Source organism: Peromyscus eremicus, chromosome 9 (genome assembly GCF_949786415.1).
Source record: "Peromyscus eremicus chromosome 9, PerEre_H2_v1, whole genome shotgun sequence".
In the NCBI taxonomy this organism is placed as follows: Eukaryota; Metazoa; Chordata; class Mammalia; order Rodentia; family Cricetidae; genus Peromyscus; species Peromyscus eremicus.
In genome coordinates, this window is record NC_081425.1 from 72,887,830 (window position 1) to 72,908,644 (window position 20,815).

At 43.7% G+C, this 20,815-nt stretch overlaps 1 protein-coding gene across 5 annotated transcripts in view; it reads right to left on the reverse strand.

Annotated features, from left to right (window-relative positions):
- Positions 1 to 20,815, reverse strand: part of Peli2 (pellino E3 ubiquitin protein ligase family member 2) — a 145,150-nt gene that overhangs the window by 19,644 nt on the left and 104,691 nt on the right. Inside the window, exon 1 of one of the 5 annotated variants that reach the window (XM_059273725.1) lies at positions 10,244 to 10,343. The exons of the other annotated variants lie outside the window; for them this stretch is intronic. Within the exon in view, the coding sequence (XP_059129708.1) occupies positions 10,244 to 10,264 (21 nt within the window). The 5' untranslated portion in view covers positions 10,265 to 10,343. Of the gene's footprint in view, positions 1 to 10,243; positions 10,344 to 20,815 lie in introns of those variants that run through there. 5 annotated transcript variants of the gene reach the window in all.

Genomic DNA, 20,815 nt, shown 5'->3' on the forward strand with positions numbered 1-20,815 from the left:
CTGTGCTCTGGAAACACCTCCAAAGCACCCGGGGACGTGCCAGAACCAGCCACTGTACAGCCGCCGGGCTGAGCCCAATTGTTCTAATAAGTTTAATTAAAAAACATGCTTGTGTCCAAACTATAAGCCTGTATAAGTGCAAACCCTGGCACGAATTTTTATTGTCCTAGTTGGTTGCTCTACTGCTGTAAACACCATGACCAAAAAACAGCTTGGGAGAAAATGGTTTACTGCAGCTTACACTTCCAGGTCACAGTTCATCTTTGAGGGAAGTCAGGCAGGAATTCCAGGGAGGAACCTGAAGGCATGAACCATGCAGGAACGAGGCTTTTCTGGCTGATGTGTAATACAGCCCAGGCCCACCTGCACAGGGATGGTGCCACTCACAGTGGCCTGGGCCCTTTCTCACCAATCATCAGTCAAAGTCTCCCACAGACAGTCACAAGCCAATTGGAGAGAGAGTTCTTCAGTTAAGGGTCCCTCTTCCCAGGTGACTTTAGGTTTCCATTAAAGTTGACAACAAAAACTGACCTGCACGGGTATTTAGGAGGACAGACTACCTTCACAGAAACTGCCACGGCAGAGGCGCCACCCCCAAGTCCTATAACAGGTAAGGGAGTGGGGGCAGGAACTGTGAGGCTTTGAGTGCCCCAGCCAGGACACTGACTACTGCCCCATGTCACGAAATTGTATCATTTTAAACTGCTGTGGTTTCTTTATGTTGCCAAACAGTAATGGGCAGACTTAGGAAAGGAAAATGATATTATATTAAGAAAACATGTTTTCTGCATCTTTTTGATTCGGAAATTCATAGTTGAGGCCTATGCCTGGAGGTTCTGGATTTGGGGAAGATGAGAGTGAGATTCTGCGTAAGTTCCAAGAAGACAGCCAGTGTGGAGCGGGCTCTGGGGACACTGGTGGCACCTACAAACAGGACTGATCTCATGTGTGGTCCACCTTCAAGGGCCACAGCACTCACTGGTGAAGGAATGAGCAAACCAAAGAATCTCTGCAGACACAAGAGACATGCAGACTTTCCCTCCTCAGGCCTTCCTCTAGCTGTCCTTGTTCATTATTAGTGAAAGTACTGAGAGTGACCAAGTGTTACCGCTCAACACAACTGTTTTCAGTCCACAAGGGCTACTTTAATGTAAGTGTGAACTGGATTAAATATGCAATTAGGCAATTGTGTCCATGCAAAGTAACAGATTCTACTCCATTCACTAGAGAAGTGAAGCCTGACTTTGCAGTCCCAGGGCCCACGCAGGCCCACTCTGAGCCGGGCATCACTTCCTTTCTTGTGCCGTGAGGCCCCTGTGACAGGCTCAGCCACTGCCATTGAGGGTGAGAACAGTTAGGGTGTGTCCTGCCTCAACTTTCAGCTAAGAACATGATGTCAGGGAATTCTTCAAGTCTCTAGACTCAAAACCAAACACAGTTCCAACTCCTCCCCTCATAAATCTAAGCATGTACACGGCACATTAATGACAGTCAAGAGGATGCAGCATTGGTGTGCGTGCGTGCGTGCGTGCGTGTGTGTGTGTGTGTGTGTATACACTGAATATCTGACTTTCAAATGCAAGGAAGTGGAATTCATTTTCTTCAAATGAAACCAAATCTGTCTGTTACTACACATCTCTTGGAACCAAATGACTCACAACTTTAATAATGTCTTTTTCTAGATGCCTGAACTGCCGGCTGCATGGCAGTGTGACTAATTCAGAATACAATGTTTCTGGGAGCTCACTCTGCCTCGTCTCCTCTCTGGGTACATGCAGTTGGGGCTGTCTCTGCCTCCTGGAAGGGAGATCAGGAGATTTTCTATGACTACATGCTGAAGGACTCGCTCCCACCTGACCACAGCCCTGTTCTGAGAGCATTGCCTTGGGTGTCCAAGTGTGTTGTTCTCTACTGTGTCAACCCAAAGACACCAATGGAACCTGGGAAGGAGGGGCATGGGGCTGGATAAGCTCAAGCCAATCCTGGGGTGAGGCCAGCACCTCCCCCTCAGCCATTTGATGGGTAATTTGGGGATATGGCCTCATACCCTATTCTAGGAGCCATGACCCCCTCGTTTTGGAGCTTACCAAGAAGTACAACCTATCCTGTTCTCAAAGACGACTACCACTGCATTCTTTATTAAGACTTGATGGGTCAACTACAGCCCCCCACCCAGGCACCTGCCCATTTCAGGTAGCAGTATTTTAAGTCACTCTGTGTGTTAACTTTAACTGGTAATTTAATATTTAAGTCCATGATATCATTTGAGGAAGTAACTATACAATGTGATTGCTGCAGAAAGGACCGGATTAAAGAAGACACAAGCTGCGGGGACCTCTCACAGCAGGCCCACTACTAAACACAGCATCCACGGCAAAGTGTCCATCTGTGGAAACACCTCAACTGCTACAGGAAACGAGAGTCCAACAGTTGGGAGTAAGTCCGAGTTGAGGTCTGCTGCATTATTTTTTGGTCCAAATCAACTTTTGCCCTGTATGTGTGTGGCAGAAACGTGCCCACTTACAGCAATTGGTCGAACTTGCTTGACTGTGCAGCCTGTGGCAACTGGTGTAAGATACAGCATCCCGAGCACTGTGTACTTGGTGACGCTAGGCAGAGCAGCGTGGGTACTACATGGTCTCAAGCACACAGCAATACAGAAGAGCAGCTCCATCAGCCAGGAACATCCACATGTGAATCAGTACCGCCTCACCGCAATGCCCACTGATAACTCGCCACGCACCCAAAACTCATTCACATTCAAACAGCTCTCTGAATGTAAGTACCTGCTTTATTCTTTTGGGCTCCAACTTTACATGCACTTTAAGAAAAGAGGACATGGTCGCACATGGGCCCTGCTAAGATCAGCTTGGTTAGTGGAGTTTATTGCTGAGGAAGCAGCACACTGGATCTGGTACTCATCAGTATAAACGGCATCCCTTTCGGATTCTTCAGTGACCCTATTCTCCAACAAAGGGAGTCAATGCTAGGAGCTCTGAAGCCCAGGAATGCTGTGCAGCCTAGAGCTTTCCTTCCTCACACGTCAAGCTGTGCTTACATCACGGCATCAGAACCAAAAAGGTTTCCTATCAGCTCCCTGGGGTCCATCACATGTGCTGGAGACAACTATTCTCTCTGGCTTTAAAGACATGTTCGATACTGACTGTATTAATTAGAGATAATCCTGGTATGACAAACATGTTTTTCTAGAACTAATGACTTTTATGTCAGGATGACAAGTATAATTAGGCAATAAATCCTCAATCAGTCTGGTTCAAATTGCTACAGGGAAGATGAGGTTTCTGCCATCCTTGTCAATTTATGTATAAAATATGTATGAGTACTATTTCTAAAGGAATTCTCAATTCATGGTGCATGCGCATACACTTTAAGATACTCTATTTTTCAAGGAACCATTATTTCAGACAAGTGTCACAACAGAGTGCTAACATGAGTTTAATCAAAAGCAATAGTATTTCCTAGTGAATCAAAATGATAAGCCTATTTGATAGCAGCAAGGGTTTTGAACTTGGCGCTAGGCCATTCTTGCTCCCATTCACGTCAGCTTAGTGAGCTATTTCATACGCCTTGACAGAGATCTACGGCACACACAGTGCTGGACAGTGCCTGGGGCAGACACAGCCAATCAAGTCAGCATGCAGAGAGGCCAGACTAGAGGCTTACGAAGCACCTGTTCCTAACTTGGGGTGACTTTAACTATAAGGAAGCTGGATCTGGGTGGTGGTTCCAGTCACAAGAGACGACTGGATTCTGATAGAAGACAGGAACAGCAAGGGCTACAGTAGAAAAGCTACTTCCTGTCTCTCTGAGAATCTGTCACAGGGATTCTACTGCTTCTAGTCACTCTGCGTCCTGTAAGTAAGCACAAAGCATGGTAAGTCAAAGTCTCACCATGACTGCCAACCTGACAGGATCTAGACTCGCCTAAGTGCCCAGCCTCTGGGCAGGCCTGAGAGTGATCTTTACAGAGGTGCTAAGACCCACCTTAACTGTGGGCAACACCAGTTCCACAGGCCGAGGCCCTAAACTGAATAGAAAGGAGAAAGTGAGTGAGTGTGAGCCTTTGCCTCTCCTGCTTCCTGCCCATGGACGTTGTGTGAGCAGGTTCCTAATGCTCCTCCTGTCATAGTTTCTCTGCAGTGAAGGGCTATCCCCGGAACTGTGAGCCACAATCATCCTTTTCTTCCCTGAGGTGAGTCTGTCAAGTTGTTTTGTCACAGCGACAAGACAGCAACTGATACCGAGACTGGTGCCGAGAAGTGGGCTACGGCTGTGACAGACCTGACCACATGGTCTCTAGGAGGCACAGAGGACGAAGAGTCTGGAGCTTTGAGCTAGGAAAGGCCTCCAACGATGTGAGCATAGCTTAATGGGCTACTCTGATGGGAGTCTGAAAGACCAGAAGCCTGAGAGAAGTGTGGATAGAGAGGCCTAGCTCATGGAGTTTCAGAGGGGAACAAGGATTCTACCATGATCAGGAATGGGGGCATTCAGGTTATAATTTGACAATGAATCTGGCTGTATTCTGAGAACTTGAGGGAGGCTGAATTTAAAAGTAATGGGACTAATGTGTTTGATGGCAGAAATTTCAAGCAGGAGAGGATTCAGTCTGTGGCTTGGCTACTGCTCACCACTCTTGTCAAGGTCTACAGTGAAAAACAGTGACATGCCTGGAGACTGTCTCCCAATGATTCTGTATCCTGTCAACTGGCAGTCAATAGCAACCATCACACTCACAACCAAGTTTGATGATTCGAGGATGATTTATTTCACCATACAACATACAAAGCTAATCTAATGCATAACCCCTTCTTTTGTTTCGTCTTACCTCTGGGAAAATTTGGACAGAGTAGAGTTTTCCACATAGAAACTGAGATATGAATACACTATCTATACATCTAAACATGTTCCCACTACCAAGCACACACTGTGTACCAGTTACAAATGGAGGCTTACTTTAATCATGACTTTCGAAGTTCTACTACTCTTTAGAGACATCTCTACACACGACTCAGTGTGGCAGTTGCTGACAGAGCATGAGAAGATGAGGAGGGATTGTGTCCTCAAACTTCAGGGTACAAAGCAACCCAGAAACCTAAGCATTAGCACTGCTAGCCACCCCAGGGGTTCACATGGTGACAAAGGCCACTCTTGGCCACTTGAAGAAGGGTAAGGGAGTGACTTGAATCTTGTAAGAGGTGGAGAAGCCACTTCTGGTAGACTCCTTTATAAAGATAGCAGTGCATCTGCTTTTGAACACTTTATGGTTCTAGACACAAGCAAAGAAGAACATGTAAAAAAGGCAGATGCAATATTTCTTGAAATACCAAGTGTTTTGGCAAAACTAAAGTAATATTTTCTCATTGTTGCATGTGTTAGACTTGACAGACAGACAGACTCCGGTACAGAATGGTAACTAAGAGAAAAAATATTTAATCAGTCAACAGAAAGTGCTTTAAAGGGTGAAGTGTGTGATCTTTTACAGGTAACTCCTCTAAATATTTACATTGACAAATGTCTGAGTCACTTACCCCAGGAAGCAAAGTTCACTGAAAGAGCAAACTTTCGTAAATGTGAATTACAAGTGGAATAAAGTGTCTTGCAAATGACTTCACTCACAATGCAAACTCCATTGTCCAGTAATTCCACCCAGGGACTGACCACTTTGTTGGCCTGATCTTCAGATACTATAAAATGGCCCTGACATAACTGATATTATACTAACATACCCAAAGACCTGTCATATACATATTTTAACATGAAGGCCAGTTTACCAGCTGTCTAAACAATCTCCTGAGTACTAAGGAAGACTGAAATTTATCTTGCTCCAAATAAAACAATACATAAAACCCCTTGATTACTACTATACCAATTGGAGCAAAAGGCCTCATTCAAAAGGTGTAAGAAAGAAAAGTTCAATTTTTCCCTCAGCTGACTTTTGTTTTTACGACTCAGATACATTTAAAATTTGTCTGTCTGCTGAAGAATCTCATTTTCTTCATGCGACAGGTGAAATCTAGAATTCTACTTACATAAAATCAAGAAAATATTTGCTTTCAAAAGAAAACACGTATCTTGACAGTTGGCATTTTCACTACGTTGAGCCTGTTAGATTCAGGAAATTACAACCATCCATATAAAAAATCCGCAGAAAGACAATGGCTGCTGGCTTTGCAAGCACCCTCGCCATGTGAAACGTTCACAAACGATTTTGGTGGAAGACTGAGTATACTACATGTTACTCCTCAGGGCTCATTAAACTCAAAACCGTATTTATTTGCTTGAGCTAGGATCTCATGCAGCCCAGACTACACCTCTGAGACAGCCTTTAAGCAAACTGATCCTCCAGTCTCCACCTCCCATGTGCTACAGCAATAAAATAAAAAAAGAAGGGAGGAGGGGAGGGGAAGGGCTAGGGGAGGAGTTAGGGGAGGGAATAGGGGAGAGGAGAGGAGAGGGAGTGGAGTGGAGTGGAGGGGAGGGGAGGGGACGGAGGGGAGGGGAGAGGAGAGGAGAGGAGAGGAGAGAGGAGAGAGGAGAGGAGAGGAGAGGAGAGGAGAGGAGAGGAGAAGAGAAACTGAACTATTTTCTTCGTTTTTCTTTTTTTTGGAGACAGTGTCTTACTATGTAGCCCTGGCTAGCCTGGAACTCCATACGTAGACCAGGCTATCTGGCCTCCCAACTCAGAGATCTGCTTGCTTCTGTCTCTGAGTGCAGGGATTAAGGGCGTGTGACACCTTGCTACACTAAGTCTCTCACAATCCTCTGCATTAGCTGAATGTCCTCAGCCACACTTTAGACTAGCTCCTAACCTGTGAAGTACTTCCTTGAAGGGCTGTGCGAACCTCTCAACTGACAGTGCCCAGTACATAATTACTACTGTAGCAAATTATCGTGATAAACGTTCATAATCTCTATCAGTTAATTTAAGACTTAACTTTATGGAGTTTTCTGGGTTCTTGATTCATTTATAAGGCAAGAATATTTTTTAGATATATTCATCTTTGTTTTCTTAGGTGTATGAGTGTTTCGTCTGCATGTATCTATGTGCACCATGCATGAGCCTGGTATCCACAGACGTCAGCAAAAGGCATTAGATCCCCTGGACCTGGAGTTACAGATGGTTGTGAGCCATTATGCATATTCTGGGAACCAAACCCTGGTCCTTTGCAAGAGCAGCAAGTGCTTTTAAACACTGGCCAGCGCTCTAGCCCCTTTAGTTGACAAAGGATATTTTAATTAGGTAAACTGTGAATGGACTTTCCAATTCCAGTCTACCACAGAGATAGTCTGAGAACCACTCACCAGCTCCAACTATACTCTTCCAAGGACAACTGCCCATCCTAGCGGGATGTCTCTGTAGGGAACTAAAGCTTGCTGTGCAGTGCTCCAATTCTGCTTCTTTCACTTAACATGGTAACTTACAGAATGACTGCCATCATTGGGATTTAGTGCCACCACATTCTTTTTGATATACAGACAGAGTCTGGATCATCTAGTGTACCTCTTTTTGGTGGGTGGAGTGGTCTGAATGAAAACGGCTCCCATGCACTCATAAATTTGAATACTTGGTAGAACTGCTTGGCAAGAACTAGGAGGTGTGGCCTGTTGGAGGTGTGTCGCTGGGGTGGGCTTTGAGGTCTCAAAAGACTATGCCATTCCTAGAATAACTTCTGCTTTTGTTCCTAACAATTCCCTGCCTTGGTCACAGTTCATTCTTTTATGCATTTCCTGTGATTGAAGGCAGGGCATTGGCAGTTTCACGTTTATGGGTTCTGGGTTTTGTGAAGGTGTCCAGCTTGTTCTGGCAGGCAGTTAAGTCTCCTCACATCAGCTTTATCTCTCAAAGCTTGCTTCCAGCTTTGTTTGGGCAAGCCGGAGGCAGACTCTGATCTAGGGTAATTTACTCTCATTATCTGGGTGATGCTCTTCTGCACCCCATCCTATTCCTCTTGTACTATGTGGTCTTTCCACTCTGCAGGTGGGAACATGAACTAACCTTCCTTTGTGAGTCACAGGAATTGTTAGGATTGTTGCCTCCCACAGTGGAGTCACACCCCACAAACAGCAAAGCGGTGCTCAGTGGTAGGCTCAGGGCATGAGGTCCTTTCATCTCGGGGACTCTCCTTCACAAATCCTAGCTACTGTCAGTTCATGGCAGTGAGCTCCCAGGCTGCTTGGGACTTCATTACTGGGCTCTAGAGCTGCCACTGGGCAAACTGAGGCTCCCTGAAGTTCCCTGTGGGCTTCTCTCATGGATCACAGTTCTGAGCTGCTTACTGTCTTGTGTCTTCTGGCATAAGGGGGCAATTCTTTAGGGGTAAAAAGTGCAATTCTGTTTTGTCTACAATTTAAAATGTTTATTGTGTCTCTCTCACACACATATACATACGGTATATAATATATACAAGTATTCATTCATACACAGAAAGATACACTGTATGTAACTGAATTGGTGGCAATTTCAACTTTAAACAGTTCAGTGTATTGAATTATTACACCCTCCTAACAGTGACATCTATTAAGTGCCACCTCAATTCAGTTCTAATTCTGAGCACTTAGTAGAAGTGAACATTTGTTGACTTTACTTGCTTACTTTCTCTCAGCCCACATTGGTGTGATAGGGTAGGATGACTTTCTACATTTTTTTATATCATTTATCTCCAGCACCTGAAATTATTCCTGGGATACAAGTAGAACAAGATTACCTAACTGCAGATATCTATTATGTGGCTTGGTAGGTATCTGTCACATAACAGAAAATATACTTACCATAAAATGAATTTGGGTTAAAATAATATCCTATGTGTCCTTGATGCCACTATGAATTATTAAAATACAGCCCTGCCTTAGAACATCAAACATGGCCTCCATGTGATGGTGGTGCACACCTTTAATCCTAGCACTCAGGAGGCAGAGGCAGGTGCAACTCTTTGAGTTCAAGGCCAGCCTGGTCTACAGATCAAGTTCCAGCACAGCCAGGGCTCTTACACAGAGAAATCTTGTCTTGAAAAACCAAAACCCAAAACCCAACCAACCAACCAATCAAAAAACATGGCAATATATACCCTAATGTTTATCAATTTAATAATGTGACATTACAAGATCTTATGTAGCTATTCAGACAGCTGACCCCTTTAGGGTGCCTGAACCATCAGAAAGACTCTGAAGATAGACACCTGTATCTGAAAACAGAGGACATGATCTCCAAAGCTATCATTTCAAAGGTATGAACCATGCTCAACAGAACATAAACTAAGTACTGGAGAGGAGAAGTATCTGAAATCTACATGCTACAAAAATTTCTGATTAAGATTTTACAGGTTAGGTATTAGTTGCTTTCCAATTGTTTTTTGAAGTTTTGTGTCTTCTAACTATAGTTTGTTTCTATAAGGAAAACAGATTTAATCTCTACACAAAACTCCAACAAAATTCCACTTTTAATCAGATGTGATGCACTCTCTCCTCAGAGCCGTACCTGGCCTCCTATACTGCCAGTTATATTTTACTGGGAATATTATGCTGTTTTGCCAAAACTGACTCCATCAGAACCACCAACAATTACATTACAGGCTCAGTGCGATTTTCTGTAAGTAATTTTAGAATTGCATTTTCAAAGACTTCTTTCAAAGCTCCTGGAGTTGAATGTGACAGACTGAGTTACAGTGCTTTAAATACACCAGTAGCCCAGCAAGGATGACATCCACTAATGAGCGGGGACATCTCTGCTTTGGGAAGATTACTCTAGAACAGCAATATGTAACATGAACTGCGAGGATAATTTGAAAGGCTGTCCCCCTTTTTCTTCATGCCTGCTTCGATTATACAGCACCCTGACCCTCTGCCATGGCAACTCTTCCCTTGTCTACACACTGTCAGCTGAGGCTGCACCCGACACACAGTGTTCCGTATTTCTGGCTGGACAAATAAACCCTGGAAGCAGAATACCCCATCCTGCCAAGCATTCTAGCTGCCCAAGATATCACTACCTGATGTTAGTCTCAAACTAAGCTGATTAAGAGTTCTCAAAGACCTGCCTCATAATCCACTTACGCCTCGCTGTGAAAAGAATGGAATTAGGGTGCCCACTTTTGCCACGCTTCAGGTTGTCATGTCAATCTGGATGAAAGCATGGGGTGACTGTGAGCGAAGAGCTAAGGCAGGAGCTGTTCTTGGTGTCCTGATGTGCAAGGCAAGCTTCAACAAGTAACACAGATCACACCTTACATCTTTTTCTTCCCATCACTATGCTTAGCGGCTTCTTCTCATAATCGAATGTGTCAAACACTTGAGCTCTGGATTTGGTTTTCGTCCACACATTGAAGAGCCTGCAGGGTATGGGAGACTACACGTGCAGACACACAGTCCACGGCAACGCCAGCAACAGCAGCTCTTAGAACACAGACCTGTCACTTAACCTCCTGCACTTGTGTTTAACAGTTTGCCTGTCTCACAGATGTGCTGCAAGGACCAGACAGAATGCTCTGTGGGATCTACTGGAGCTTGACTGAACTCAGTCAACCCACACCTACTACTATGACATCAACCCAAACCAATCAATAGCCACTCTAATTACTTTACAGGATTGCTGCAGGGATAAAATGAAATAAGGAAATAAACTTGTTTTTTAAAGTTTAAAGTGTTACACACATATTTTGCCACCATCTTCCTCAGAGAAAAGACTCAATTGTGAACAGAAAGCTAAGGGTGAGCAGTCAACCTACATGTCTAAAGGCACCTCTGCTGATGGCCCTCATAGACCTGAGTCCCCCACCCCTGCAGAGAGTGTGGACAATAGAATACTGGCTAATGGTAGCTCACAGACTAATTCTCCTACTGAGAACTTGCCATGGTACCACCTAGTCCAGAAAGCCTGTGAGAGCATATCCTTCCCCTGAGGTAGTCTGCAGCCTAGAGCTAAGGAAAGCAGGCTGAGCCCCTGACTCAAGGTGAGCACCTGTGTCTATTTCCTGCCAGAGTTCCTGGGAGATCAGACTGAGCAAGACGACAGTTAAGAGCTTCTTCCTATACTTCTTCAGGACTTCTGACTGCTAGCATAATCCCAGTAAGTCCCAGGGGTATGGCCACTGACTTAGGTATGCCAGTGCCTATCTTCTAGGGTTGACTTATCTGTCTGGCAACCATCAGCAAATGAGAATGTTTCCAGTGTGGCTCAGAATTCCGTTAGGAACTACTACTGCATCTGATGGGGCCGCAGGAGCCCAGCCAGGACTGGTAGCTACTTGGAGATGAGCCTGATGTCAAGTTTAGATAGGGAAGTTGCTATCCCAGGAGGGAGAAGAGTCCTGCTTGGAGCAGTCTCAGTCAAGACAGGATTTGCCAAACCCTACAGGTGAGGAGGGCAGGAACTCCAATCCCATGGAGAATAACCAAGAATCCCTCTTTCCTAGTACTAAATGCTTCTCTGTTCATAGGGTCGAACAACTCTCCCCAAAGCACTTTCTTCCAAATGACATGAAGGCTTGCAGGGCTTTGGTGGCACTCAATGGCCTTTGGTGAATGACTGGGTCACACCACAGTCACAGGGAACAGCAGCAGGAGGGACTCCCAGTACCATACTTTCCAGCTTTGACCTGACTGCCCTGTTAGAGATGACACAGGCCATGGATTTTGTTGCCTACGCTTCCCCAACTGTCATTTAACTCTCTGGGGCACAGCTCCATATTGCTTCCTGGAAGAAACACAAATCCCCTGACTGTTTAGACTTTGCTGGAACACCTCTGCTGTCGCTCAGCACCATGCTGAGCACTGAGGTTATAAGGCTAAAGTTATACAGGGATGGACACTTGCCACTTCTAAGTTACTCGTGCAGGATTTTGCACTGAACAGACTAGACTGTTCTAGAAGTATCTGCTGCCTGTACCTTAACGAGGTTCCAAGGATTCTGGGAAGAAGCTGTATTTGAACTGGATTCTGAGGTGGCAGAAAACTGACGGGCAAAAAAGCTACATGGGAAAGAGGGAAGACTTCCCAATGATGAGACTGTGATTCAACACTGTGAAAAGGGCTGTACATGTGACACATGTAAAGACTGCCAAATCCAACAGGGAACTTGACTTTAATTTTCACCCCTCTACCTCTAGCTGTCTACTTGATACACAGGAAATGCTCAATATTGTTTGTACTAGGTAGAAAACATTCATTCATTAAGCTTACACATCTCACACATGATCTGTCAGCCAGTGGACACTGAGAAGCATCACACAGTCCATCTCCCACAGCCAAGCTGGGCCAGGGAGGAACTGACAAAATAGACTGAGGTTAGTGGAAGCCCAACAGTAGCCTGGGGCCGAGGCACAGAGACGCAGTGAGAGGAGCCAGTGTACTTCAACATGCCAACTGGTCTTGACTACACAGAACAGAAGCAATGGCCTCGCCCAGAGCGGCCCAGGACACCGAGGGTGGTGTGCTGACTGCCCCTCCCCACACAAGGCAGGCCCGTAGGTTCTCTTCAGTGAAGCACCAGGATGAGGAGCAGGGCCTCAGGTCTTCCCACTGCAAGCCTAGGTCCTCTTTTCTTTCACTGGCTTCCTAGACTGCAGACTGAAGCCCAGACTCCAGGGCTCACTTTAGGACTGTGTAGTAGGTCACTTTCCCTGCTCCTCTGGGCCTATCCCCTAACATATGCCAGCCAAGAGCGCCCCGTCCTCCTGTTTCCCAAGCTCTCTGGTTGCTTTCCCCTGCCTTTCATGTGACTCACTGCTCAGCTGGGTGCCCCCATCAATCACCCCTAACTGAATGTGAAGCCCTGGTTAGTGTTACCTCTTGATTCTGAGACTGCATTATTCAGTATTCTGGGCAGTTTAAATTTTGTTTTTCAATTCTTTCAACTAAAGAATAGAAATAACCATTTGATTTTGTTATAGATCTTGAAACACTCAAATGAGAGTGTTTTTCTAGCCCTTTAAACCTTAAAAAGAAATAAGAATGTGCAAACAGTGTTATTATTTACCATGTTAATTGGAGCCACATATTTAGTTGGCTCTGTGACATCTTCGCTACATAATAAAAGCAGTACAGACACTGAAAATTATTTTTGTGCTTCAATTAAAATTTATGCCACTACTTTTAATGGTTTAAATTAACCCAATATTCTGAAAATACACTCTAACGGATGGCACTACAGCTGATCTTACTAAAAACTGTCCAAATGGCATTTCTACATGGGTGCCAGTTATATGGCAGCAAGCCCAATGGAGTCAAAACAGAACTGAAGATTTTTCTTTTCTTTTTGGCAATAAAGCTATGGGCATTTTTAGGCATTTTTAGGCATTTTCAGACATTTCTGAAAAAAAAAATAGATGTCTCCAATTTCAAGTTTTTCCAAATATAGAGTATGGTATCATTTTCCAGACTGGGAAACAAAGCCTACTCATGAAATGAGTTAGTAAGAATTGAGAAAGGTGTGTCATGAGGGACAGAGACATGTCTGTACATAAAAGGAGAGATGCAGACAGAAGGTATGACTGAACATTTATACCTTGATGGATACACTTGAAAGATTATGCTCAACCTACCAGGAGCCCTCTAGCGGTAACTACAGAACTCTGCACTCACCTACTAAGATCCATGACTTTTAAGCTGTTAAGGAGAGTAACTCAATCATAAATTAAAGAATGAAGTGAGAGTATCTTAATCAAAATTAAAAAAAATGAAGTGTCTGGGTTCTGGAGAGATGGCTTGGTGGAGGAAGCACTCGCCATAACAAGTGTGGGGACCAGAGTTTGAATCCCCAGAACCATGCACAAGCTGGACAGGCAAGGACGCAGGCAGAGGTAGGCAAGCTGGCTAGCAAGACTAGCTGAGACTGGGGAGCTCCAGGTTTGGCAAGGGACTCTGGCTCAGGAAAGCGGAAAATGAACAGAAAGACACTTGGTCAACTTGGGCCTACATACAAGTGTCCATGCACATCTGCACGCTTGTGAACACTGATATACATACATATAACACACACACACACACACACACACACACACACACACTCGAAACACATGAAATGTCTAAAACCAAAGGTAGTCAAGCCGTCAAACCACTGTACTGCATGGTCAAATATACTCAAATGTCAACCCATTCCAAAATTAGACTAGATAGAACAGCATAAAGCATTTCTTTTAAAGAGATCAATGTAAATATCTATGTATAGGCTCAGATGATCAACTCTCAAAAATACTGATATATGTTTAAGATCATTCATCCTGCAACACTATTTGTTACAGCAGAGTATCTGAACATTACCAGGGTATACAGAATACTTTGCAGCTAAAACAAGACTAAAGATACAATTAGCAAAACACAGTAAGACCCAGCACAGTGGACTGAATTATGATGATATGAAGTAAGATCCATGACAACCTCGGGTGACACAAGCAGTTTGAGGATACTGAACACACAGTATTCCCATTCTTGGTTTGGTTTTGAAAGACCTGCAGTGGTATGCCTGCTTGTGTTAATACACTATGCAGGGCTGTGCGGCTGCGTACCAGGACATCTGAACTCCTCTTTTTGTTAATACACTGCTCTGGTGTGTGTCTGTGTGCGGCAGGACAGCATAGCTGTGTATGTCTGCATGTAACAGGACATCTGAGCTCCTGCTTGTGCTAATACACTGTGCAGTTCTGAGAATCTGTCTGTAATAGGACATCTGGGCTCCTGTTTGTGTTAATACACTGGCAGGTGTGTGTCTGTGTGTAGTAGCACATCTGAGCTCCCCCTTGTGTTAATACACTGTGCAGGTGTGTGTGTGTGTGTGTGTGTGTGTGTGTGTGTGTGTGTGTGTGTGTGTAACAGGACATTTGAGCTCCTCCTTGTGTTAAAACACTGGCAGGTATGTGTCTGTGTGTAGTAGCACATCTGAGGTCCTCCTTGTGTTAATACACTGGCAGGTGTGTGTGTGTGTGTGTGTGTGTGTGTGTGTGTGTGTGTGTGTGTAGCAGCACATCTGAGCTCCTCCTATGTAGCAGATGCTATTCTGCACATGCTTTCCATTAAGAACCCTCCAATCCTTCTGAGGATTCAGTTGTAATTTCATATTTCCATTTCACTCAGTTGTGGCGCAGAAAGAGAAACAGGAGGACGGGAATTTTAAAAGGCAGTCATCTTATCAGAATAGTCTTGGGTGTGAGGAACGGTTTTCTTGCATATTTCTGTGTTGTCTAAAGGGTTTTGAAAGCATATGATACTTCCTAAGTTACAGAGAAGGAACTGGATCTAGTCAGTGCCTATGAAAAAGACTGCAAACTCTACGCCAACACCACAATGAAATAACGAAGAGAAGACACAGTTTTGCTACTCACTAGCTAGGTTCCCTTGAGCAATTTCCCAGTATCTCCTGATTCAGTACTCTTATCATTTTAGTATAAGTAATCAACTCTCCTTGCAAATGGCTGTTTAAATTAAAGAGCACAGGACAGGCTCGACACTCTCCAGGATGAAGTACGGCTGTGTGCTGATGGGAGTTACTTTTCAGTCTGCATGATGCAGCATTTACTGAGATGGGCCACCTGTTTCAAGCTAGAGTGGCTGGCCAGCAAGGCCCCCTAACAGCTCTGAGTTACAGTACACACGCAGCCATACCTGTCTCTTTCTCCTTCTCCTCCTCCTTTCTTCTCCTTTTTTTAAATTTGTTTATTTGTTTTAGAGACAGGGTTTCTCTGTGTAGTTTTGGTGCCTGTCCTGGATCTCACTCTGTAGACCAGACTGGCCTCGAACTCACAGAGATCCGCCTGGCTCTGCCTCCCAAGTGCTGGGATTAATGGTGTGCGCCACCACTACCTGGCTCCTTCTTCTTTTTTTAATGTAGTTGTTAAGGATCTGAACTTAGTTCCTCAGGCTTGAGCGCTAGATTCATATCTACTGAGCCACTTCTGCAGCCCACAAACATACGTACTATATGCTCATCACCATTTCTAAATGAAAGGGGTTGTTTGACAATTCCATCCTGCATCAGCACAGCCCCTCAGTAGTATTAAATGGCATACTCAGCTTGAGCAAAGGTCTGCCTCCATCTGAGCCAATTAACTTAATCTGCTTTCACTTAAGTAAGTTAGAAAACTGCATACAGTGAGAAGTTGTTGTACTGTTTTGTTCTGGTCATTAGCCCAGATATTTGCATCAATGACCCTATGCACTATGAAAAAGGGTTCTCAGAGCAGCTACAAGAAGCAACATTATCTGTCAAAGCTGTAAGATGGAACATCTCAACTTAGGAAAATGGGGAACAGATTCTTCAATCACATAATTGCCTCAGATTTCTACATGTGCTTGACATTTCACCTTTTTTTTTTTTTTTTTTTTTTTCCGTTTTTCGAGACAGGGTTTCTCTGTGTAGCTTTGCACCTTTCCTGGAACTCACTTGGTAGCCCAGGCTGGCCTCAAACTCACAGGCCTGGCTCTGCCTCCCGAGTGCTGGGATTAAAGGCGTGCGTCACCACCGCCCGGCGACATTTCACCTTCTTGATAAGGACTCAGCACATGCTAGAAAAGAGTTGGGCAGAGTGGTCCAGCCACTGACATCACTGTTTTAAAATCTTCTGCTTTAAAATTTTTTCTTGTCTTGTTTCCGACATGAACCGAGAAGAGAGATTCAGGTGGAAGAGGTAAGGCATACTCGTCATACTCATAGGCTCTGTCACCTGACTGAGGCAGCATGAATGATCACGATCCCCATCAAGAACATGAAGAAATATTTCATTTCAGGAGGCTGGGGAGAAGCTTCTGAGTAAAATCATTTGCTGAGAGTGGGCATTTGAATCCTCAGTGCCCTTGTAAATGCCAGGTAAGTACAGTGGCCCACCTGGAGTCCCAGGGCTTAGGAGACAGGATCCCCAGAGCAAGCTGGCTACCCAGACCAGCTGAACTGGCAAGGTTCAAGTGGAAAAAACATGTATATACAGCATGGAGGTACTGAAGATTCCCAATGTCAATTTCTGTCCTCCACATGTAAATGCACATACATGCACACATACCCACACATACGTGTTCACCTACACACTTTCAAACAAGCATACATACCACACACATACACATGTACAAAAAGGGAAGCATTTCCTTTCTTTCCCTACCTTTAAAAGATCTCACTGGCTAACAAATCTCAACAGAGCAAAGCTGAAACATGTATTTGTGGAGCACTGTTTCCCACAGCCCTGGGAAAGGAAGCCAATGATGGCCTGTTCATGACCCTCTTGTGGTGAGAGTGGAGTGTGGCTGAGCACTCCCAGGATAACAGCATCTTTATGAGTACTTGGTGCCCTGTTCTGAGGGATGGCGAAGAGCCTTTCCATCAGCACCAGCATCTAAAAAAATAAATCAACTGAAAACAAAATAACCAAAGCCCTTACATGTGTTCCCAGACCACGCTCAGGACTCGACTCTCATTCTGCACATCAGTTGTTTTAGCCAACTTTAAGTGAAACATTCACTCTCATACCCTGCTGCTCTTCCATACCGCACCCCTAGAACTATAGGCCACACAACAGCGGCACTGACAAGGGGTTTGCCGAAAGGTTGTTCCACTCTCTGGTTCTGTTTGCTATTAGCTCTGGGGATGAGCTTGCAAACTTCTCAGCACAGTGGCTTCTGCCATGAGGAATCCAACTCTAAATGATGCCTTTCAGCCCTCTTCTGGGCTGGCCCTGAGTGACAGAACTCATCAATTCCATCCCCCAAACGCTATTCTGTACTTAGTCTGAAGGACTCCACTCTTACTAGAGGCTTTTTACTTTGGAAGTGACGGCAGGTGCAGGGGCTTCAGGCCACTCTCTGACAGAGCTTCATAACAGAGAATGCACTGGAGACTGGACAGATAAATTACCTGCCAAGTCAAATCCAACTTGCAGAGGTCACCATGGCACTTCCTGCTGACAGTTTTTCTGTTTTTCAGTGAAATTATCAACCTGCCAGATTTGCTGGTCCCTGGACATTAAGAATTAGGTTCTTAATTATACTGGGTTTCTCTTCACAATTTTTGTTTGTTATTTTTAGCTGCAGTGTTTTATTTTTATTTTTGTCACTTTTTATATTTCAAAGAACCACTTCTGGATTACTGATGCATTTGTGTGAACTCAAAAAAGAAAACCCACAATTTTAATTTTAAAAAAGAAAACTCCAGAGTAAAACAGTGACACTCTGTAAGATGCCCACTATGTACCATGAACCAGAGCATCAGTTCTCAACTTTCCTAACGCTGAGACCCTTTAATACAGTCTCTCCGGGGGTGGGGACCCCAACCATAGTACTATTTCATTGCTACTTCATAACTGAAAATCTGCTACTGTTATGAATCATAATGTAAATATCTGATACACACACCAAAGGGGTCATGACCCAAAGGTTGAGAACCACTGAATTACTGGGAAGATTTCACATATCTCAAGTGAGTGGTCTTCACAATAGAAAGGAAGGAGTGCTGTTATCCCCATTTTACAGACAGGGAACTTGAGGAATGACATCACTTGCCAAAGGTCAACCAGGCTTATTTTTTATTGTGATCCTCTCAATGAAGATAGAATACACAGAGGTCAGTGCCTGGAAAGGAAAACAAAGGCATGCTGGGTTCAGATCCCACAGCCCAGAGAATCCCACAGAGAGGTCTACTGAAGCAAGCTTGCCCTGAGAAGCCTCTCAGGGACATTAAACACAAAAGAGCCACTCCCCCACTCCCCTGAGATAGGTTTTGCTGGAGAAACTGGTAGCCCAGATCTGGGCTTTTCCTCCTGCGCCTTAAGCCTCATTGTGCTAAAAACCACTCAGTCTCCTTTGGCAGGTTGGTTTAATGTCACAGGATCAAACATATTATTTTCTTCCTTGATTTTTAAATTGTTTGATTTCCTCCTTCCTTCTCCTCCTAATATACGGTTGTTATTCAATTGGCACTTACTGTTTTCATGGCTAAGACTATGAGTAGAATACTTGCAGCTGAATCTATAGTATGCCATCAATGTGTTTCCTTTCTAGATAACTCTTTCTCCTGGAAGTATCCAGAACTTTGCTTATACTTACTTAAGTTTTCTATTTTCCTATTACAAATTTATTAGCAACCCTGTGATATGACTGTAAAACAACTCTGTACTATGAGTTCATTACCCAGCGTCCCATCTATTCCCACACCGCTTACAACAGTCATTCCTTCCAGAGGCTGCATCTCTCCCCCCACCGGGCCCCTCCCCCTGTCCATCAAGGTGGGCTCTTTGCAGGGACCCCCACACAGCCATTTCTTCACCTTTCACCCTGAGAACGTCTATCATCCTTTTCTCGTATTAGATCTCGTTTCCAGTATAATGCCTTTATCTTTCTGAAGTTCACTCCATTGTTTTTGTGGAGAATATCCTAGTAACTAATGGTTTAGTCCTGATGTCTACACATTTCTTAGCTCTAGTCTCACACTTGATAGTTTGGTTAGATACAGAACTATTGACTGGAACTTATTTCCCTGCCCACAAAACACCAGAACTTTACTACTGAGAGAAGTTCCATTCTACTTGATTCCTGGTTCTTTAAATATAATATAATTTTCTACTCTAGGGAAAATTTCACTATTTTTCCTTTATCCTTGGTGTTCTGAAATTTCACAATAAAGAATTTTTTCACTTGCAAATTTATTTTATTTTTTTGAGACAGGATTATCTTACTATGTAGCTCTGGCTGTCCTGGAACTCACTGTGAGGAACTCACTGTGAAGACCAGGCAGGCCTCAAACACACAGAGATCCACTTGTCTCTGTCTCCCAAGTGCTGGGGTTAAAGACATGTGCTACTACACCCAGCTTTCACCTGCAAACTTCAAATTTACTACGACATGAAGAATTATTGTTACACTGACCAGCTACAGTTCAGTTTCGTGATAAAGTATTTTAATATGGGCCATATTTATTTTCAATGCAATTTCAACAGAGTGTAAACTCCATGGCAGCACAGACAGTCATCTGTCTCCCCTATAAGCCCTCCTAAGTTTAACAGACTGTTTCCTAGGCAATCCTCAAGCACACAGGTAGAATAAAAACTCAAACATGTCCACTGAGGTTTTGGTTCATTTTTGAGTGCCAAGGATTGAACTCAGGGTTTTGTGCATGCCGAGCACATCTCTGCAACTGAAATACACGCCCAGCTGCACTAAGAATTTTTAAAAGCAGATATTCTAAGTTATTCTTGCCTTGAGTATTAGTCACCTATTTCAAGTCTAAAGAAAGATTACATAAATATTTTTGGATGTTCCAGACTGTATGAAACCAACATAAGCAATTCTTTTAAACATATGAAACAGGCAATAGCATAGTTTGTGGCTTAGTAACTAATGACTTTCATTATTTTAGCTCTTTTATGTAGGTCAATTTATACTTTAAAATAATACCTCAGTTCACTAACAGATATTAGCATCAAAGTCTTCTTCAAACGCTGTGATACTGAGTTATTAACTCATGCTTCCCGTCAAAACCAAAGGAATAAAAAACGATTTTTCATCATTAACAAAAAAGCGTGTTTAATTTACCACTTGAGTTGGTTCAATCATATCAAGTAGGTTTTCACTATTTTTCTAATTTGTTACTCTTCTTTTTAAAAAAAGTTTTTTTTTCAAGTTTGCAGAACAAATCCTTTCATGTGACCCTTAAAATAAGTTTAACTATAAATCTTCAGAGTTGAACATTTTTGTTAGCTATGTTCACTCATCTGGCCTCTACACACATGCTTCAGAGCAGTGTGTAGAGTTACACACAGTAACAGATTAATGAGACTCCAAATTCATTGTCGGGAATATAAAAATTATATCATAAATGTAATTA